Raw genomic sequence first — 21,936 nt, forward strand, 5'->3', positions numbered from 1 at the left:
GTTTTCCAGTATTTAGCGATGAGTATCCTTGCTGCCGTTGTTGCATACAGAAAAAAAGTTCGGTCCTTCTTTGTCACCCTCTGACCTCTCTTTCCTCTCCTTTGCTAACCTCATAACCACTTTTGCAATGTCTTGCCTTCAATTGGGGGGAAGAAGGGCTCTGCCATAGAATTTGCATAGTAGGCCCATTTAAATCAGTTACCTACTTCTTTGGTTCTCTTTTTTCCCTATTCCCATCTTCTTTCCCCCTCCAAACTCAATTCATTTTCCCTGCCCTTCCCCGAGTTTGTCCCTGCACAACAGCCTTGCCAGGTAGGCTGCAGGTGAAGATGCCCAGCCTAGGCAGTAGGGATCCTGGGATGGGGCCTCTCAGGCAGGAGGTCACAGTCCCCAAAGGGGGATGCATGGGATGGGGCCAGCTGGTTGCCAGCATCCCCCAGCCCCTATAAATCTTGGGGTTAGCCTGCCCTGGGGAGAGAACATGCCACCTTTTGGACTTGATGTTCTGTAGCTGGTGCCAGAGAAGAAGCCAATAAAGCCCCAGAACCCCTTCGGTTCCTGTGTGTGATGGACCAGTACAGGGGTCCCCAAACTAAGGTCTGCGGGCCGGATAAGGCCTGAGGGACTCATTTATCTGGCCTGCAGCGATCCCCGCCGCCACCAGCACTGGACTGTGTAGCTGCCCACTTCCAGGTCAGAGGAGCACCAGAAATAGCTTGTGCACATGCGCAAGCATTATTTGCACATGCGCAAGCATTATTTCCGGTGGACATCTGGGTCAGAGGAGGCCCATGCACATGCACACAAGCTATTTCCGGTGCTCCTCCAACCCAGAAGTGCACCAGAAATAGCGTGTGCACACGCGTATGGGCACATGCTCCCCCACCTCCGGCCCGCTACACGATCAGCGCTGGAGACACCGGCCTGAGGTGCAGTACGTTTGCTGGCCCCTGGACTAGTAGCTTGGAGGGAGGGCTGGGGAAAGCGACCCCCTCCTTGACCTAGACTACTACAATTCAAGGCAGCCGCTCAGCTGCAACCTTCCCCAGAAGTCAGATTCTAATCCTCACCATTCTGAATACATACAATTTTTTGTTATCTGGGCTCTAGTGGCCATGTCAGCCAGTGCACAATTCAGCTGCCAGGTTGCAAGAAGGTTTGAGCATATTGCACCGATCCTGGTCCGGCTGCACTGGCTGCCAATTAGTTTCCGGGCCCAATTCAAAGTGCTGCTTTTGACCTATGAAGCCTTAAATAGCTCAGGACCACAATACTCTTTCCATATGTATCTACCCGGACCCTGAGATTGTCATCTGAGACCCCTCTTTGTATGTGTCCCTTCTGAGGGGCACGAGAACGGGGCCTTTACTGTGGTGGCTCCCTGTTTGTGGAATGCTCTCCCCAGAGGTGCTACATGATCTTCAGGCACCAGGAAAAAACATTCCTTTTTAAACCGACCTTTGGCATTTACCTGTCTATGGGTAGGATGTTTTAATCTGGGTTTTTTAAAAATAGAATTGTCTTTTAGATTGGCTTTTTCATGCTTGCGTGCGTTTGGTTTTGCTGATTAAAGTATTGTAAATGCTGTGGCAAAAAAAAGAAGAAGAAGAAGAAGAAGAAGCAACTAATAAATTTATTTAACACTTAATAATATTTTCCCCCAATTATATTTTATTAAATTTCAACTTTTTAAACCTATACTGAGGCATCTAATCATAAGCCTGCATTTTTTATCAAAGCTTATATATTTCAATCAGGGCCTGTATCTTAAAGATTTTCAAATGTTTCATGCCAGGCAAAAGACCAGCTGCCTAAAAGGCCTTGGCAATGTTTTTTTCCTCCTAGACAAGGGGCCCCCTGATTTATAGCAGAAAACAATTCTCAAAGTCGTAAAAAAGGAAATTACAGGCTGAGAGCAGACACTGATCCTACATGTTACAGAAGATAAAAAAGCAGAGATAAACATAATTAGGAATGAGTAAATAATAAAATGATACCATGTGCCTCCCAGTAAAATGAGCCATATCTTCTTCCTAAGGTTAAAAAGGCCAAGAGCAATGGAGAGGCATCTAGCTGGCAGAAAAAGAGAGCATTTTAAGGAAATCTTTTAAAGCTGTTTCTTTTTTTTTTAACTGAGAGAGTTAAAGGGCAATAAATGTTGGGAAGAGCTAATGGGAAAGGAGGGGTGAAAGGAGGGGTGTAAACTGAAGAGGCTTCTTTTGAAGCTGTTTTTTTTTACTGAGTTCCTTTTTTACTTTACAAAGGCCTTATTCCTTTTAAAAGGCTACCTATGATAATGTATTAAATATATTGGCTTAAATGTAATTATGCAAAGGATTTAAGAAATGCTAGATTCTTATTTCATATAGTTGTAAGAGTTTTAACTATCCTGAAATTAAGTCAGCCACCAGCCTAGCCCCCCTGCCAGACAGGAGACGCCATAGAGCACTCCTGATATATAGTTGTCAGGCTTTTTGTTTAGAAACCTTCAAATGAAGGAGATCTTTCAATGTTGATGTGAACTCAAGATCCTTGACATCTGTTGAAGATAAAAATTCAAGATTAACTATCTGTTTTGGAAGGCAATAGGGCAAGGAGGGCAAGAGGTGAGCTGGTAATTAAGATTCCTTGTTGAGACACATGTAAGATATATTACTACTTATTTGTCATTTATAGATGGAAGAATATATAGCTCTTTGTGTTCCATAAAAGGACAGAAGGAAGTGGGTGTATCTTTTGTGATTGGTTCTAGCAAACAGCCAATAGGAATTTCAACCAGGCTGATTGGACAGAGGCAGCCACAGGAGGAGCAAGGGGGCTGGATTAAGGAAATATAAGTGTTGGCCAGAATGGCAGGAGGCCAGGGCCAGAGCTTGGTAACCATACCACTGTGCCTCTCATTTATTTGTCTGACAAATAAATTATTATTTTAATTTCTCTATTGCTGCGTTGAATATTTCATTCCAGCTAAGCGTTAACCACAAGCAGGGTGCTACAATACAATCCAAACACAGTTAATCTTTTCTCTTATTTTTGTTGACTTCCCACCCCGTTTTCCAGAGTTGCTCTTTCTCTCTATTATAATCTAATTCCTCCTGCTGCTCATTGCTCAAATCCTGTTTGCAAGTTCATCATACCATAACATTTCTTTACATAGTCCGAAAAAGGCAACCATTATTCCATAAGAACACACACCATTCGCTTCTCTTAATCCTGCTGTTAATTTTGCACAGGCAAATAATGTATCCTCATAAGGAGCAGAATGAAATTCAAGAGCTCTTGCCCGTCCCGACTTGCACCTTAATCCTTGGTAACCTTGCCAATTCTTGCAGGAAGATAAAACAAATATTGTTCCACGGGGCGGCCAAGCTATTATTTAAGCATTATTTCCTTTGTGTGTTTTGTGAGCAGAGTGTTTTGAAGCACTCCAGCCCTCATTGCTTAGATACTAGCTGGGTCTGAACACAGTAGAGAAAATATCTGTGAAAAAGGGACACTGAACGGAGCCCCGGAAAGCAGGAAATCTGCCACACAATACGGATTTGGTGGGGCCACACAAGCTGAAGGGTCCCAGCCCCAATACCATCCTCCCAAAAAATTATCCGAAAGGCAGACTATCTTTCAGAGGTGGGCAACGCCATCCTTGCATCTTTCCTGGTCTCCCTTATCGCCTCCTTTCCCATCATCTCATGCACAGAAATCAGCTAAGCAGTGGTGACTGAGATCAGCTGTGCTAGAGGTCAGCTGCGTGGAGGAGCAGGAGGAAAGGAGCATCTCTCCAGAGCTCAGCTGCTTCGCTGGTGCACGGATGCTCGTTGCGCTCAGCTCCCACCAGTCGCTGCATTGCTCCCTGGAAGAAGACGACAGCCATGATGCCAGCCGGCTGGGGCCCCCATGAGACAACGAGGCCACCGCACATCGTTTGGGCTGATCTCGTATTCCGGGTCCCTCTGCACCACAGCCGGTCCAAAGGTAACCCCTGTGCTTCTTTTTGTTGCATTTTTTCCCTGTTTTAATTTTCATCGGTCATTACAGCTGTTCTCTCTGCTGCCCTGGAGAGGGAAGTTTTTTTAATGTTTAATTTTTGTTATGTTTTTGTATATGCTGGAAGCTACCCAGAATGGCTGAGGAAACCGAGGCAGATGGGTGGGGTGAAAATAATAAATTAATAAATCATTTTTTACTACATTGCAAAATGAAATGGAAAAGAATATTATCTGCCATTTCAGTGGCACCCAAAGAGATGCAAGACGCAACCTTTGCGGCAGTCATGAAGCAGCACCCAGGAAGCGAGGGTCACAATTTGGGCCAAAGGAGCAGGAGGACACATCTGCCCCAGCGCTGCCAGGATTGCACCCGAGGAGCCAAGGCGGAAGACAGAAAGGAGCCCATTGCCCCGGCCTGCCACACGGTGCCTCCCTCGTCCGCTCCAGAAAATGGAGACTCTCAAGAAAAGCGTGCCGTCCGAACGATCCTCGTCGACCTGAGACCCATCCTGGAGAAAGCATTGGACCTCTCGGACTCTTCTCCAGAGATGTCGGAGAGAGACTGCCAAAACGATGAAGAACATCTGCAGATGGAGAGTGGAGATCTCCCCACTGAAGGAGGAGGACACAGCTCAGAGATGGCCACTGCTGCTTCCATAGATACCAGCATCCCTGAGGACACCTTGCCGCTGCTCCCCAGGGATCCCTTCCGAGCACCCAGTGCCCACGCTGAGAGCACCCGCAAGGCCCCCGAGATCTGTCCTCAGTTGGACGACTTGACTGAGCTTGAGGAAACCACGCTGCTGGCCGCGTTGACCCAGGAACCAAAACTCAGAACGGCTGTTTCCTTGCTTAAGATTACGCCGCAAGAGCTAGGAGAAGATCACTTATTGCAATCAATCAAGGTAAATTCACACACCCAATATGGGTGCTGGTGTGACCCAGGTCTGTCCGTGCTTGAGGATGGGGATGGGTTTTCAACCAGGGATGAGCAGATTTCTTCTTGGGACCCTCACCTTCCAAGGCCTGGTTGCTTAGTGCAACCGGAATGCACTTTAAACATGCTCAAGGGAAGACCCTTGCAGCTGTCCCTATTTTCCAGGTACAGTCACACGTTTACAGAAACTGTCCTGGTTTCTGATTTGATCCCAGAATATCCCGCTTTTCCTTAGGATGTCCCTATTTTCATCAGAGAAATGTGGGAGGATATGGAGGTTATGCGACCCTTGGAGCAAGGAGATAAGTCAGATAAGTCACACCTTTAGAAGACATCTGAAGGCAGCCCTGGGGAGGGAAGTTTTTAATGTTTAAATTTTTATTATGTTTTCATATGTGTTGGAAGCTGCCCAGTGTGGCTGGGCCGACCCAGTCAGATGGGCAGGGTATAAATAATAAAATTATTATTATTATTATTATTATTATCATTATTATGGAATAGGGCATTCCTATTTTAATTGGAGAAATATGGGAGGGTATGCTCTTGTCACTGCAAAGTCTTGCCTCTCTTCCTACCTTCTTGGGTCAAGCGTTGGACATGCCCCCAATTTAAAACACTATTTTGCCTCTTTCTCTTCACACCCCCCCTGCTTTCCTGACCCACTTTCCCCAGCCTCCCGCCTCCCCCCCAGACTTCCATCTCCCCACACAGCTGCTGCTGCAGAGGCTTCAGGAGACGACCACCAGCCGGCATCACTCGCTGATCGCGCAAGTCCTGAGTTCGCTGCGGGAGGAACTCTTGATGGAAGAGCAGCTGCCTCTGGATAGTGGGTAAGGAGACTTCTTCCTCCCAGGCGCACAAATGTAAGATGGGGCACACCTGGCTTGCAAAGGATCTAGGGGTCTCAGTGGACCACAAGGTGAACAGATTCATCCTCCCTCTCTCTCTCTCTGCACTTCCAGGGACAAGGCAAGCCCCCTCCTGCAGCAGCCCAGCATCAAAGCTCCAGAAAGGAAGACGGGAGGCCAGAAGGTGAAGCATTTCAAGCCCAGCCAAGTGGCCACGGAAAGGATGCTTGGCAAGTTCACCTGGCGCAGGTGCCACAGGTCTGTCTATGGGGCCGGCTCAGCCCCACAAGCCACAGACCTTTGAGTTGCTGCAAGGCCTTTTATTAAAGATGATGTTGCTGTTGTTACAAAACGAACAACTTAAGAGCGTTGGTTTCTATGGGTCCATTCTGACCCATAGAAGTTTTGCTGATAACAGGGGTTTGAACGGAACTTTACTCTGCTCAGAATAGAACCCACTAAAATTTATCGACCCAAGCCAGTCAATGTCTTTGGATTTCAACAGCTCTACTACTGAAGCTGAACCAATTATTTTGCAAGGTTATATATATATAGATATAGATATATATTCATGATTGTGGGGGTCTGCTTTTTTCTTAAATAAATAAAGTCCAGTGTGCTGGCTTTAATTTTTTGCTTTTTGGACCTTTGACTGTGACTGTTCATAGAACTGGAAGGGGCCCCCAAGGGTCATCTAGCCCAACCCCCTGCGACGCGGGCTTCGAAGCCAAAGAGAGAATCCCAAGCAGACAGCCATCCAACTGGTTTAAAAACCTCCAAGGAAGCAGAGTCCACCATCTTTAGACAGGTTTCCTAACCACACAATCCTATCCACATCTACTCAGGCAAAGGCTGAGCAGTTACTCCTGGAATAAGTGTGTACAGGATCAGGGCCTGAGCAGCTGCATAATTTCTGGATGCAAGTCTGTAAACACACACACACCACATTTCATTATTCTAGTGGCGGAAGCACACCAGATAGCATTCTTTCCAATTTCAGTCCCTCTGTATGTTTTTCTCTTTTGGGGGGCATTCATATTCTGCCTAGTCCGCCAAGGAGTTCAAGATGGTTCTCCTCAACAACCCTTAACCGTATCCACAGAACATTAAATCTGATGTAATTTCACACTGATCCGTTAAAAATTTGGAGATACCAATAAATATTAATGGGCAAATAAGAAAAAGAAAGAATCTTATCTGCAGAACAACAGTCCTGTGAGGTAGGCTAGGCTGAAAGGCGGCAATCGTCCCCCAAGGTCCCCCCCACGGAGCTTCATGGCTCAGCTGGAATTTGAACCCTGGCCTCCCATATGCTCTAAGCCAGGCATAGGCAAATTCCGGCCCTCTAGATGTTTGGGACTACAATTCCCATCATCCCTGATCACTGGTCCTGTTAGCTAGGGGTGATGGGCATTGTAGTCCCAAACATCTGGAGGGCCAGAGTTTGCCTAGGGGTGATGGGCATTGTAGTCCCAAACATCTGGAGGGCCAGAGTTTGCCTATGCCTGCTCTAAGCACTAAACCTTGCTGCCTCTCTCTTGGACTCTCAGCTGCTCACCCATCACCCTTATCCGTGGAGCCCCTGTCAAGATCTTGCCTGCTCCCAACACCTCTGTGATTCTATGATATAAGAGGGAGGATGGTTAAAGGAGCACAACAGAAACACACAACGAAAATGTGTTCCCTTCGATTTGTTTATTGAGAAATATATCGTGAAAAATGGGCTGCCCACCCCACAGCCCTCTCCCCCCGCCTCCCGGGCAGCTCACACGTAGAACTGGCACCCGAATTTCATTTCTTCCTGCTTGCTCTGCGGGTGCAGGAAGTAGAGCTCGTCTAGTGTGGGGTTCGTCCAGCGGGTGGTGTGGTAGCGGGACTCGCCCACCTGCAGGGAGGAAGAGAAGCTATTGATAATCTGTCGGCCTCACCTGGGTCAGGTAACAAGGAACTTAAAAGAACAACCCCCCCCCCCCCAATATCCTTATGATAAGTGATACCACCTCTGACCACTTATTGTGGGGGCACTGCAGCTCAGTCTGGCAGCTTCCTTCTTTGGTCGCTTGGGAAAGTCCCTAAGCTCGCCACAGGTGAGCGCTAATTCAAAAGCGGACGCTCTCAGTCCACTGTACAAGGGACTTGGCTCTTTTAAGGCCACGAGGGTAGGAAAGTGCTTGAGCAACCCCATTTTTTTTAACACTGCACCCCAGAAGCAACCCCAGGCTGGTCCTCACCTGCCAGTCAGGGACGTCCTTCATGATCTTGGCTTCCTCGTCCAAATTCTGCCGCAAGAGGCGCAGGGTCCTTTAAGACGAGAGACGGACAAGAAAGTGAGGCACAAAATGAAAACAGCCAAGTTGCACAAGTCTCTTGATTTCAATGGATCTACTCAGGTGTCAGCAGGTTATTTCTGCGGGTTGGAGGCTGGCTTATCTGCATTTTTATTTGATCCATCACTAATTATCACAGCAACACCTGCTTGGAGAAGGACCTGGGTGTAACTCAAGGATTTTGCAGGCTACTGGCCACTAAGCAGAGGTTGGGTGACCATTGGTCATGGATGCTTCAGCTGAGATTTCTGCATTGCAGAGGGTTGGACTAGAGCAGTGTTTCCCAACCTTGTGCCTCCAGATGTTTTTGGCCTACAACTCCCATCATCCCTGACCACTGGTCTTGCTAGCTAGGGATGATGGGAGTTGTAGGCCAAAAACATCTGGAGGCCCAAGGTTGGGAAACACTGGACTAGAGGACCCTTCGGTCCCTTCCAGCTCTACAATTCTATGGGGAAAAAACCTAAAAAGCTGGCAGAGCCAGTGCTTTGACTCCCAGACTATAATTATTTCTGAGGAGAGCCTGGGCCACCACTCTTTTGATGGAACGTGGGTACTGTCATGCACAACATTGATAAGACTCTCCCAGCTCAAACAAGCGAATGGAGCAATAATGAGGCTTTCGAGTTCGCTTGCTATAGATGAGCATAGATGGAGACAGCCAGGTAATGTCGAAAAGCATGGAGCAAGAGGCTGGGCACATCTTTCCTTTCCTTTGATAGGGTCCCTGCTAATCACTGGAAGTTTAAATAAGCACACACTTGCATTAAGAGCTGAAGGTTGCATCTCTGGCTAAACCTCTTCTGTGTTTTAGAAACTGAACGAGCGCTTTTGCATGTGAACGCTGGCGAGCTGAACTAAGCTTACTCCCAGGAAGCTGTGCAAAGGATCACAGTCCTACTGGCCCAAATAACACAGCAACACACGATTATTATTAATAACAACAACAACAATAATAATAATCCAATTTCTTACTTACCCTGCACCTTCAGGTCCCAATCACAACAATTTAAAATCCAATATTTAAAACACTTTAATGGTTTTAATGATGCAAACCACCTTGATATATATTTTTTAATTGATGTAGCAATATACAGATTTTTTAAAAAAGAAATAAGTACACACTGCCCCCTCGTTTGTTTATGGGTGTGCTTACTGGATTCAAGGCAAATACCTGTGTTTGGGGCTCTCCTCGGGGAGGGGTGGTGCCACAGCGGCTATCACAACAAGCCCCCTGGGCTTCTAAACCCACCACAACTTCACGAATTCTGAGGTCTATGTCCACAGAGAAAGGAAGGACCCAGGAGGAGCAGGTCACTTGCTTCAGAGGAATCCCATGGGATCCACACATACCTCCGGTCGTTCTCCGCCAACAGAAGAGGATAGATGGCAATCCGTGTCTCCAGATCCTCAATGTTCAGACGTCTGGCGAAGGGAGAAACACAACAATAACAACACCCCGCCCATCTGATTGGTCCAGCTTCTGGGTTTGACAATGGGGAGGGAGGAATCCTGTTGCGTTCTGCGCATGCAAGAACAGGTGAATCCTGCCCCTTGTTTCTCTTTTCCAGTGGTACTCTTTAACCAGGGTTTCTCAACCTTGGGTCTCCAGCTGTTTTTGGACTACAACTCCCATCAACCCTGGCAGTGATGATGGGAACTGTAGTCCGAAAACAGCTGGACACCCAAGTTTGAGAAACCTTGCTTTTAACGTATTAGTGGAGTGTTATATCCTCATGACATTGGTCACTAAAGTTGATAAGTCTGTAGCTGCTTAGTGTGCGTGAGCATGCGCCAGAGTCAAACACAGAGGAAGGAATCTGCAAGGAAGTTGGGCATGGACAGAAGGCTGTCTCGCTAGGGTGGTCCAGGCCCTGGTTATCTCCTGCTTGGACTACTGCCATGCGCTCTGGGACTTGGAAACAGCCCTGTTTAGGGAAGTTTTTAATGTCTGGTGTTTTATTCTGTGTTTAAACTGTTGGGAGTCGCTCAGGGTGGCTGGGGAAACCCAGCCAGGTGGGTGTGGTATAAATAATAGAAGATGGTAGTAGTAGTAGTAGTAGTAATAATAATAATAATAATAATAATAATGTCTGGTATTTTATTCTGTTTTTAAACTGTTGGGAGTCGCTCAGGGTGGCTGGGGAAACCCAGCCAGGTGGGTGTGGTATAAATAATAGAAGATGGTAGTAGTAGTAGTAATAATAATAATAATAATAATAATAATAATAATAATAATATAATACCAGTCCTGAAATATATTCACTGGCTCCCAGTCCGTTTCAGAGTCCAATTCAAAGTGTTGGTGCTGACCTTTAAAGTCCTAAACGGCCTTGACCCAGTATACCTGAAGGAGCATCTCCACCCCCATTGCTCAGCCCGGACACAGAGGTCCAGCTCCGAGGGCCTTCTGAAAGTTCCTTCCCTTTGAGAACTGAGGTTACAGGGAATCGGTGGCTCAATGTCCAACCCTCATTGTACAGCATGAGACTCTTAAATCTCAGGGTCATGGGTTCGAGGCCCAAGCTGGGCAAAAGACTCCTGCATTGCAGGGGGTGGACTGGATGACCCTTGGCTTCCCCTCCAACCCTACGATTCTCTGACCGCTGGCTGCTGGGAGTCCAATGGAAGGTGGGCAAGTCTGATGTGGAGGCTTAGATTTTGCAAGAGAAAAGGGTCGTTTCGGCTTCTTTCATCTCCCACGCAGCACCTGCTTAGCAGAAAGGCTAGAGAAACTCACCTCCTCTCTCGATTCCACTTCACTATATTGTAATAGCCGACGATGAGGGTCCCCAATCCAATTGCAAAGAGGCTGTAGCCTGGGGAAGGAGAAACACAAAACAAAAGGGTGATAGCATTCAGCAACTGCCTATACGAAGATCCCTTGAATTAAGGTTACTAGTCCACATTGAGGTTCTGGCTGCTTTGACAGCTATTCCCTTTTGGATGGCGAAATTAAGCTGAGAAGCTGTTCCAGTGGCCAGTACTAGTACTATAATGCTCGACCGAGTAAAGATTATCGTCTTTGTACCCGAAAACTGATTCTGAGCACTCCCTATCATTTGTGAATTGCATATGTATATCATTGATTTACTGAACTGGCATGTGCTGCCTTAACAAAATGTTTGTTTATAGGTTTTTCCTTGTACTTTTAGGGGCATTTTTCATTGTTATTTGGTTGGCTTTAGATGCTGCCCTGTTTGGGCTTCGTTTGCAGAACGAGCAAACAAATGATAGATGATAAAGAAAGAGAGGAAACATGTGAGCCCCTGAACATTTTGTCTCCCCCAACCCTTTGGAGAAGAAGAGCGGGACTTGACCTCTATGCAGTGGTACCTTGGTTCTCAAACTTAATCCGTTCCGGAAGTCCGTTCCAAAACCAAAGCATTCCAAAACCAAGGCACGCTTTCCCATAGAAAGTAATGCAAAATGGATTAATCCGTTCCAACATGGATTTTCCTATCTAACGAGACCATTGATCCATGAAATGAAAGCAAGAATGTACTCCAGTCATACAATCAATCAATCAATCAGTAGCTGAACTGGGTTCTACACAGTCACAAAAACAAAAAGAGAGAGCAGTAAAAACATAAATGCAAAATAAATAGCAAAAACAAACAGACCTCAGCGTAACACTCCAAACAAAAGTGTGGCACTCAAATCGGAAGCGTAACACTCCAAATGAAGCATGTTTGGCTTCCGAAAAAAGTTTGCAAACCGGAACACTTGCTTCCAGGTTTGCAGTGTTTGGGTTCCAAGTCCCTCCCACCCCCCGGTAAATCTTTATTGGTTTAAAATACAGATGTAAATGATCATTTACAATGAAGGTAAATATAGAAAAATTCAGCACAGAAGAAAAAACATCATGACATAAGAGTAAGAAAAAAGTTAAAAAGACGAAAAAGAAAAGAAAGAAAAGATGAAGGGAAAAGGGAAACATTTATACAAAATCATGTTCATCAAACAAGAATTTCTGCTTAAAACTTCCAATCGTTCTCATTATACTATTTCCATTACCATGGTTTTGTCGCACAAAACTGAATGGAACGAAATACCTTAGCGGGATATATGAAAAAGGATATAAGGCAAAGCTGGGTTCCAAGTTGTTTGAGAACCAAGGTCCCGCTGCATTCCCACGACACGAGGCGCCCCTGAATCCTGGCCCCCAAGCGACCCTCGGAGGTCCCCCCCCCATGCAGGGGGGCCAACCGAGAGTGGACCCCACCCCTCGGGGAGCCAGGCAGGGGGGCAGCCAGGACTTGTGTGGGGGGGCAGTTAGTTAGGTCTCTTGTTTTCCCTGATTTTGGGGATGGGTCTCCCCCCCGCCCCTTTCTGACCCAGCTGCCCGAGCCCCCCTCCCCCCACCTCCGAGGGACCCAGGCGTCCGGGCGGGGGAGGCCCGACTCCTCACCCGAGAGCCCCCTCCGGGGCAGGTTCCTCTTGTAGTCGATGGGGCCGTATCCGCCCGGCGGCGGCATGTCCTGCTTCACCTTCCCGGCTCCCGCCGCCATCTTGGAAGCGGGACCAGCGCTCCTGGCAGCGCGCCCTCTGACGTCAGAGACACCGCCGGGCGCCTTAGCGTGACGTCGCCCCGGCCGCCCTCTCCCTATTACCGTAACCCCACGAGCAGAGGTGCACGCCATTCTGGGGAGCAGGGCGCAGTTAAAAAAGGAGCGATCCTCATGGCTCTTAGCCAAGGGTTGCAATTGCAAATATAAAGACGTTGCTCTGTTTTTTCCCCGCCCTCAGCTGATTTCCCTGGCTTTTTTCTGGCCCACGTAGGACCAGTCTGGATAGTTGGCCTTGGTGAAGATTTGACGTTTTCATCCCCCAAAAAGTTCATGATTTGAGTTTCTACTGAAATGAGGATGCATTTTAATGTTGTATTTTAATCTTGTTTTTAAGTTGTATTTTAATCAATTGTTTTAACCTGGTTTAGCCGCCCCGTCTTGGCTGGGGTATAAATAAAAAATTATTATTATTATTATTATTATTATTATTATTATTATTATTATTTCTGGAGGCAGTGGAAGGCAGGAGTGCCTGGCGTGCTCTGGTCCAGGGGGTCACCCGAAGAGTCCGATGCTACTAATTGACTAAACAAGCTGATTTCTGCATCGCAGGCCATCAGACTCAGTGCCGGATTTACGCAGAAGCTCAATAAGCTCTAGTTTAGGGTCCCGCTCTCTTGGGGGCCCCAAAAAACTGAAAGGGAAAAAAAACTGGATGTACATTTCCAAAATATAAGACAAAAAACAAATAAAACCTACATGCAGCAACCGTGTTTTGTGTTGTGTAGGTTCCTATGATGGGCCCGGCCTGCTTCCTAAAATATCACTGGTTTGCTCATTTCTATATAGTGGTGCCTTGGTTCTCAAACTTTAATCCTTTCTGGAAGTCTGTTCCAAAACCAAAGCGTTCCAAAACCAAGCTTAATAATTATTTCACTATTAATATACTGTACTTCTTCTTAATTGCATTTCAGTTCAACAATTATTTTGATAAAATACATATTTTGCTATGTGAAAATGGCTTGAGATTCCTAGTAAAGGTAAAGGGATCCCTGACCATTAGGTCCAGTCGTGACCAACTCTGGGGTTGCGCGCTCATCTTGCTCTATAGGCCGAGGGAGCCAGCGTTTGTCTGCAAACAGCTTCCGGGTCCTATGAGATCCATCATTTACCATATAGCATATATTCAACACAAAAAACAGCGACAATTTGTTGTTGACAAAGGTCAGCTGGACATATAATGGGCCCCATTACCTTCAGTAGATTAGGGCCTCATCAAACCTAAATCTGGCCGATTGTAACTGAAATAGAAAGAGGGGAAGTTGCTTTTTTATTTAGCGCATCAAACACAGAAAGGGCTCCCCCCCAGCCCTCAGCTGATTTCTGCATCGCAGGGGGTCAGACTAGATGACCCTTGGGTCCCTTCCAACTCTCCCATTCTGTGATTCTCTTTACGCAAGGAGACCATCATCAGGGATTGAGCCTGGGAGCTTCTGCATGCCCAGCAGGTGAGCAGCGGTCTCCCTCTACCAGCCACCCCTCAGAGGGTTTGCTTCCCAGGAGAAAAGGATAAATTTGCCCATGTGCAAAAAAAGTCTTAACAGGTTCAGGGAGAAAATTGTATATTTGGTAATGTTTTGGAAGAAGTTCAGTGATTTTTTTTTTTAATTAATATCCCTGAATTAAGTTGTGTGTCCTTCTTTCTCAATCTGACCGTTTCCCATGGTTTTGTGGTATTTCATGCATTGTGATTTGCTGTTATTTTATTGATTAGTTTAGTAATTTTAAAAAACTATTTAATGCTCTGGTTCATAGGGTCATGGAGACGACTAAACAACAACATTTAATGATTATTTGCTGATATTTTGCTGTTTATTACATTCTAATAAATTACTGAATACTGCTTTAGTTGATTGGAGTCCAACAATGTGAGGCAGTGTGGTGTAGTGGTTAGGGACTAGGGTCCAAATCCCCCTTAGCAGCCAGGAAGTTCACTGGGTGGGGCTATGCCTCTCCCCGCCTAAGCCTACCTCACAGGATTGTCGTGAGGATGAAATAGGTAGTAGAAGAACCAAACACACGACCTTGAACTCCTTGGAAAATAAAGGCAGTATATAATAGTAATGATAATTAATAAATAGCCTGCCTCGCAGGGTTTAAATGACTCCTCAAAACGGCTGATGTTACCAGAGGGAAAAGGGCAGATGAAATGAAACTGGGCTAAGGTACTGGATGCTTTTTTGGGTGGGTGTGTTCATTTGCTCCCGATTATTTTTAAATAACTTCTAAAACTATACAAGGCAAGTCCTTGCCCTGCTTAGTAAGAAGTCCTGTTAAGAGAAGCCCTCTAATCCAACGCCCTGCAGCACAGGAATAAAGAGTTTAAGGATGTTCTTACTTATTGCCGGTTCTTAAGATTTTTAATGCACTCTGTGCACGTTCAGAAATACTCGTAACACTCTCTCTCCTTGGAGGTTTTCTAAACAGAGGTTGGTTTGCCATATGCCAGGGATTCTTGAGCTGCGGTCCCTACATTGCAGAGGGTTGGGCTGGATGATCTTCAGAGCCCCCTTCCAACTCTACAATTCTATTGAGCTGAACTGGAACTAGTAAGGTTCTAGACTAGTAAACCAACTGAAATGAATAGGCAAAAATAAGCCATGTCCTTTTAATTTCTATGGGTCTGCTCTGAGCAGAACAATCTGCAGCTGAAAAATAGGTTAATTGGCTGGATGGAAATCAACTGACCCTGCTAGGTAATCCTGTCTTTTAGGCCCAGTATCCCTGAAGGAGCATCTCCACCCCCATCGTTCTGCCCAGATACTGAGGTCCAGCGCCGAGGGCCTTCTGGCGGTTCCCTCCCTGCAAGAAGTGAGGTTACAGGGAACCAGGCAGAGGGCCTTCTCGGTGGTGGCACCCGCTCTGTGGCACGCCCTCCTGTCTGAAGTCAAGGAAATAAGCAAGTATTTATGACTTTTAGAAGACATCTGAAGGCAGGGAAAATTTTAATATTTGATGCTGTATTTTGTTGGAAGCTGGGGCTGGGGAGGGGTATGAGAAATTTATTATTATTACTATTACAGTGGTACCTCAGGTTACATACAGACTCCGCTAACCCAGAAATATTGCTTCAGGTTAAGAACTTTGCTTCAGAATGGGAACAGAAATCGTGCTCTGGCGGCGGCACAGCAGCAGCGGGAGGCCCCAATAGCTAAAGTGGTGCTTCAGGTTAAGAAGAGTTTCAGGTTAAGTACGGACCTCCGGAATGAATTAAGTTCTTAACCTGAGGTACCACTGTATTATTAGAACCGAGGAGGTGTGGTGGTGGTCGTCCCCCCCCCTCCCCTCCCCGTTTGGGAACCACTGTTCTAGTCCTTAAGAGCAAATTGATAGGGCATGAGCAACACCAGTCTCTGATGACATTTCTTCAGGATGCAACAAGTTCAAAAACACTCCCCCCCAATTTTCACCAAGTGTCTTCTAGATACATGTCACCCCCACCCCACCCCACGTCATTCTTCATGTCTGCAAACACCCCCCCCCCCAATAAATTGTGCTAGTGATTTTGCTGTAGTTGAGAAGGAAGGCATGGGGATCACAGCATGCCAAAGGATGTTTGATCCAGACTTGGGAATGGGGAGTTCAGAGATATCTGGACGGCTCTGCAGAATGCTGGCTAATTCCCAACGCTGGGTCCAGTTCTTGGCTACCTGGGCAACACAGATTTTCTGTAAAGAAAAGTCCCAGATCAACAGAGTATGCTGCCTTATACTGAATAAAAACAAGCACCTCCTCAGTGGCTCTCTGGGATTTTTGGCACGGAATCCTTTGCAGCCCTATGTAGAGATGCCAGGAATGTAGGACAGCTGAGGTCAGATACAACCTAATGGTTTCAGGTGGTCTGTTCCATGTGTGACATCGCTGGACCCTTTAGACAGCAGTGCCAGATATCATGTGTGTGTGTGTGTGTGTGTGTCTCTTGGGTGTTGAGCTAGGACCCGAGAGAGACCAGGGTTCGAATCCTCCCGTTCAGCCACCAAGCTTGCTAGGGGTGACCTTGCGTCAAAAGCGATCACCCTCAGCCCTGGCCGACCTCGCAGGGTTCTTACGAAGGTGAAGGTGGGGAGGACTCCCTCCCTTGAACTCCATGGGGGGGGGGGAGGTGGGATATTATAACATATAGACAGGTCCACGTACAATAGTTAAAACCCAAATATCCACACTTGTGGGAAGGGGAAGAAGAAAGAAAGAAAGAAAGAAAGAGGAATTATAAGGAGCTTTTTATTACAATGCAACAGTCATAATCTGAAGAGGGGACCTCCCCTCCTCACTCCCCCCCCACCCCTGTACAGCAATGGTTGTTTTGTAATTTTTTTTTGTATTTTTAAAAATTTATTTTAAATTAAGTATCTAACTTGCTAACAAAATACCAGACTGGCTCCCCACTGCCCCACCTGCCTGAAAAAAAAGAGAGAGGTTCAACTGCATTAACCCTTCCCCACCCCCTTCCTCTTTATATATAGATATATATATTTATATATTTATATAATTTTTATTTTTTATTTTGCAACGAACCCCTCTCCTATCAGCACTAGATCTAGTACCAACATGTTGTTAGGAATAAGTCATTTTAAAAACGGGGGCTGTAATTCCACCTCTAGAAAATAAAAGTTTTTTTAAAACAACCTTAAAAACACAAAGAGGGAACAAACTGTAGGTGCTCCTTTGATTTAAAGCTTGGAGTATTCTGGTTTTTTTGTGTGGGGTTAGGGGTGGGGAACGCAATTTAAAGCAAAAATAAAGGTTACCCAAGGTGCTACTAGAAATTAAACATTTGGGGGGCAGGGGGGAAGAGAATTTGCTTGTTGGGAGGAGGAGAATGAAGTCTGGGGCACTGTGAGCAGGGTCTGGGTTGGTGCTTTGAGGACAGTGACCAGCCCTGCGGAAAACTCTTCAAAGAGTACGAAGGCCGTTTTGCACCCCCCCAAAAAAAATCTGGTAGCAAACGGCGGCTGAGGGAGGCTCTATCTCGTGGCACAGCTGAATCAATTTTCTCTCCCACCCCCTTTTCTTAAAAAAAAAACAAAAAACAGCCTCCCCACAAAATTTCCTTTTCCAAAATCCACCGGACATTTTCTTTACTCCAGGTTGCCTAAAACTGCATATGGCTTCTGGAAAACCAAAGTACAACTCCCCCCCCCGCCACAGAAAGCGCACAGCGGAAGGAGGAGAGGGGGTGGGAGGGACCCAGTAGAGATTTTAAAATAAAAATTCAAAAAAATTATACATCTCTTCTTCCTTGATCCCTGTTGGGATGTTTGAGGTGGGGAAGGGGGAAGAGAGGCTCAGCCCCCTCCCCACAGTTCATTCTCTCCAGATGAAGGGAACTCCTTTTAAACTGTCCGGTAAAGTTTTCGGGCTATCAAATGTCCGGGGCAAAACATCTATCTGAGACAGGATCCTGTTTATTTCAAAGAAAGACAAGACAGGTGCGCCTCCGACCCCCCCCCTTGACGCAACCCCCCCTCCCCGCTGAGTCCTGTCGCTCCACATCTTCGGGGGGGGGGGGGGCGGAGAGTCCGTTTTGCATTTGTTCACAACATAAGTTATCAGCGGGTTTGTCTTTAATTAAAAAATAAAACCAACAACCCTAAGAAGCCACTCACGCCCCCTCCACCGCAACAACCCCCTCGCTGCCCCCTCCGTTTATCACGTTGCCACACGGGAATTGCAGGGGGGGGGGGAGCAAAAACGAAAAAGGCAGGGCTGGAGCCAGTCCGTCCCCTTTGCGGATCTCTCTCTCCATGAGCGCTGGGTCCCAGTTCCACTTTCCGTGAGCGGGAAATAGTACATCCTTGATCGCTAACGACCGTTGTACGATCGCTCAGAAACGGAAATAATAATAATAATAATAATAATAACGACAACAATAAAATCTAAAAAGGAACTAAAAAAAAAAGCGGCTTTTTTTTTCTTTAAAGGGGAGGATGGGACGAAAGCAGGCGAGAAAGACAGAGAGAGAGAGAGCAAGTTTCTTGCGCAATTATTCCTCATTCTGTACTACTGCTGGCTGGGGGGAAGAATGACATGTAACTCCCCCCCCCCCAAAAAAAATGCTAATAAGAGAGACAAAATAAGTTTCAGGGTGTGTGTGGCCAGCAGGAAAGAATGATAAAAGGGCGACTCTCCTCTCGAAGACAGCAGAACAAAAATGATAATAATGAAAATGCGAAAGTCCGGTTGCCTAATGTCCGTTGCAACCTCCCCGAGTGTCCGTTCCACCCTGCAGGGAAGTGTCGTTGCCCCCCCTCTGCCGCCATTCCTTGCTGAGAGCGGCGCTGGCGGGAGCAAGCTTTTCCCTCCTGCGACCTTTGCAGGCGTGATCCGGGCGAGGCTTGAAAGCAGGCTTGCTGTTGTTGTTGTCGTCGTCATTTTCCCCACCGGGTGGTGGGATGCTGGGCAGGTGGCGGAATCGAAGGTTGGGTTGGGGAGGGTGGGGAAACGGGGGGGGGGGGGGACAAGAAGAAAAAGGGAGAAGTCTTCCACTCTAGGCGGAGGTTCCTGCGTTATTTCCACGTGGCAGACTGAGAGATGGATCGTGGGGGGATCATGTCTAGGAGGTACTCACGCTGGCGGTCCACAGCCGAGGCGGCAGTTTTATGCACAGCGAGACTGGGGTTGACAAAGTTCAGCGTCCCACCTGGAGGGGGAGAAGAAAGGAAGGAAAGAAGGGGGTCAGGGTGTGTGTGTGTGGCACAGCACACGCCTGCACATAAAGGGTACGTGGTAACTGACAATCGTTCCCGCTAATGGCAAACTCTGCCGGAGCGTGCGGATGGTTTTGGAGACAAAGCTCAGTCGGTAGAGCACCAGACTATTAACCTCAGGGTTGGAGGTTTGAGCCCCACCTCGAGAAAGATTCCTGCTCTACAATTCTACTATTCTGTAAAAAAAAAAAAAAAAAAAACCGGGGGGGGGGGGGGGAATGCAAGGTATCAAAAGGATCAGTTACTGAATCATATGTTCATTTATGCTGGCAATGTGAAAAAGCCCAAACCTTTTGAGTCTTTGGTTTTTAAAGAAACCACTAACATGAAGGAGCGTCTCCACCCCCATCTTTCTGCCCGGACACTGAGGTCCAGCTGCGAGGTCCTTCTGGCGGTTCCCTCACTGCGAGAAGTGAGGTTGCAGGGAACCAGGCAGAGGGCCTTCTTGGTGGTGGCACCCGCCATGTAGAACGCCCTCCCATTAGATGTCAAAGAGATAAACAACTACCTGACTTTTTAAAAAAATCTGAAGGCAGCCCTGTTTAGGGAAGTTTTTAATGTTTGATGCATTACTGTATTTTAATATTTTGTTGGAAGCTGCCCAGAGTGTCTGGGGAAGCCCAGCCAGATGGGCGGGAAATAAATAAATAAATAAATAAATAAATAAATAAATAAATAATTATGAATTGCCGTATTATCCCTTTGCCTCTGAGCTACAGCCTCTCCCCCTACCACAAGCCTCCCAAAAGACAATGAGATTCTTTTCATCCATATGCAAATGTGAACCAATCAATTACAAATTCCTGCACTGCAGGGGTTTGGGCTGCATGACCCTTTGGGTCCCCTCCCAACTCTACAAAAAACACAAACAATCATAAATCGAAGTTTTAAAAGCAGAGCCCTGAGAAACCACCGAAAGCGAGAGAAAGCGTCCCAGGAGGGGAATTCTGCAAGGCGGGTTGGAGTCCCAGAATGCTTTGCAAAAGGCACCAAAGAGGAGCGAGAGGAAGAACTAATAATTCTAATCAAAGGAATAGAGAAGCACCCTTTTCACCCAGGAGAAGAAAAGAGAAGAGAAAAGAGCCAGCCTTGCTCCGTTTGCTGGCTGGGCAAGGGAGCTCAGCCAGCGACGGCAAATATTTGTTTTTAAGAGTGTTCTCGAGAGCGAGTGGTCTACCTGCGTTGACGAGAGTCTTCTTCCAAGTGCAAGCACTTCCTTTGCCGACGGGTCTCTGAGCACGCTTACCTTGCCTGCCGCCAAGTACGGCCACACCGGAGGCGGCGTTCTGCAACTTGGGCGACGGGCTAAATGCATGCAACACTCCGCGGGGGGTGCTGGCGCTGCGGGGAAGCTGGCTGGAGGCCTGGGGGAGGGAAAACGGGGAGAGAGGAGGAAGGTGAGAGAGGCCGGAGCAAAAGTCCCGCTCTGTGCCCAAGTGAGAACTCTGGGAAACATTCGGTGTTTCCCAAACTCGGATCTCTGGCTGTTTTTGGACTACAACCCCCATCATCCTCGTGGCTCAGGGGTGATGGGAATTGTAGTCCAAAACCAGCCAGAAACACTGTTCTAGATCCGTAAGGATGATGGAAGTTGGCCTCATACTGGAGATAGAGGCGGCTGGCTAGTGGAGTATTTCCTGCATGGGCCGGCAGCATCTCTCCAGGGTGTCAGACTCAGGTGTCCCTCCGCCCTACTGTGGATCGGACCTGGGACCTTCTGCATGCATAACAGGTGGTCCAGCCCTGAGTGGTGCTGCTCCAGGCAACACTCAGCCTACCCAAGTCCTAGGACCTTCTACAAGCGCGGAGTCATGGTCAGCCCCTTAAAATCAAAGCTAAGATCCCAGCCCTCATTGTTTTAAACAGGCAGAGAGGAAGCTGCCTGACACCGAACCAAGCTGTCGGTCCATATGACAGAGGTGCACGTAGCACTTCCACTATATGCTGGAAGACACAGCTCTTTCCCCTGGGCCTTGGCACCCAAGAGAGGTATGCACATGTGGATTATATTGTAGCTGGCATTGTCTCGAGAGACAATGGCGGGCATCTCCGGCGGTGAAACCAAACCACTGGTGAGCAGCAGCTCCCTGGGGTGCAAGCCTGGGCAGTGTATCTGAAAGTCCTGGACTGCCCAGATGACAAGACCCCCCTCTCGGCCTCTCTGAGGGGGTCCAAAGGAAATCAGAGCAAGATGGTGGACACCAGCTGGGCTGCAGGTGTTGCCAGAAGGAGGCAGACAAGACGCCATCCAACTGTTTTAGGGACTCTACTCCGGAATTGTGTAGGGTTTACTCCCGAGCCTTTTCTTCTCCCAAAGATACTCCGCGAGGCAGCAAAGGTTTAGGATCTTCCTTCTATTTAATGGGCTCCCTTCCCAGGTGGACGAGCCCCATCTGCCCCACTTCCCTCCACAGCATGCGCAGAGACGCCTTCTGGACCACTTGGTCTCATCCGCTCCATCCTCCGGAGCTGATCTTCGCATGCAGGAGAAGCCCCTAACTGTGGGTTTGAGACCCATTGACTCCCCTCCCCTGGTTTAGCCAGCCAGTCATTACACCCA

The 21,936-nt window shown here is 47.3% G+C and overlaps 3 protein-coding genes across 22 annotated transcripts in view; 1 reads left to right on the plus strand and 2 right to left on the minus strand.

The window, feature by feature from the left end:
• The first annotated feature begins 3,016 nt into the window (after window positions 1-3,016).
• LOC310835710 (uncharacterized protein) lies at window positions 3,017-6,348 on the plus strand. 2 transcript variants are annotated; one of them, XM_083720643.1, is made up of 4 exons: window positions 3,017-3,972; window positions 4,230-4,891; window positions 5,596-5,749; window positions 5,886-6,077. In XM_083720643.1, the coding sequence occupies exons 1-4, from the start codon at window positions 3,870-3,872 to the stop codon at window positions 5,957-5,959; spliced, it is 993 nt and encodes a 330-aa protein (XP_083576769.1). In that variant the 5' UTR covers window positions 3,017-3,869; the 3' UTR covers window positions 5,960-6,077. The 2 variants fall into 2 exon arrangements, with proteins under 2 accessions (XP_083576769.1, XP_083576768.1); XM_083720642.1 differs by having other exon boundaries at window positions 3,371-3,972; window positions 5,596-5,753; window positions 5,886-6,348.
• Window positions 6,349-7,451: 1,103 nt separating this feature from the next.
• Window positions 7,452-12,667, minus strand: NDUFA13 (NADH:ubiquinone oxidoreductase subunit A13). The gene is made up of 5 exons (XM_083720112.1): window positions 12,510-12,667; window positions 10,839-10,917; window positions 9,452-9,523; window positions 8,003-8,072; window positions 7,452-7,656 (listed from the first exon to the last, which is right to left on the minus strand). The coding sequence occupies exons 1-5, from the start codon at window positions 12,607-12,609 to the stop codon at window positions 7,537-7,539; spliced, it is 441 nt and encodes a 146-aa protein (XP_083576238.1). The 5' UTR covers window positions 12,610-12,667; the 3' UTR covers window positions 7,452-7,536.
• Window positions 12,668-17,688: 5,021 nt separating this feature from the next.
• The window catches only part of GATAD2A (GATA zinc finger domain containing 2A), a 79,374-nt gene continuing 75,126 nt past the window's right edge, over window positions 17,689-21,936 (minus strand). For 12 of the 19 annotated variants that reach the window (XM_083720445.1, XM_083720427.1, XM_083720441.1 and 9 more), the window contains 2 exons: window positions 20,554-20,740; window positions 17,689-19,309 (listed from right to left, as the gene is read on the minus strand). In XM_083720445.1, coding sequence (XP_083576571.1) covers window positions 19,176-19,309; window positions 20,554-20,740 — 321 coding nt within the window. In that variant the 3' untranslated portion in view covers window positions 17,689-19,175. The remainder of the gene's footprint in view (window positions 19,310-20,553; window positions 20,741-21,936) is intronic. The other 7 variants (XM_083720436.1, XM_083720431.1, XM_083720437.1 and 4 more) reach the window with 1 other exon arrangement.

Source organism: Podarcis gaigeae (genome assembly GCF_964106915.1).
Source record: "Podarcis gaigeae genome assembly, chromosome: 18".
Taxonomy (NCBI): Eukaryota; Metazoa; Chordata; class Lepidosauria; order Squamata; family Lacertidae; genus Podarcis; species Podarcis gaigeae.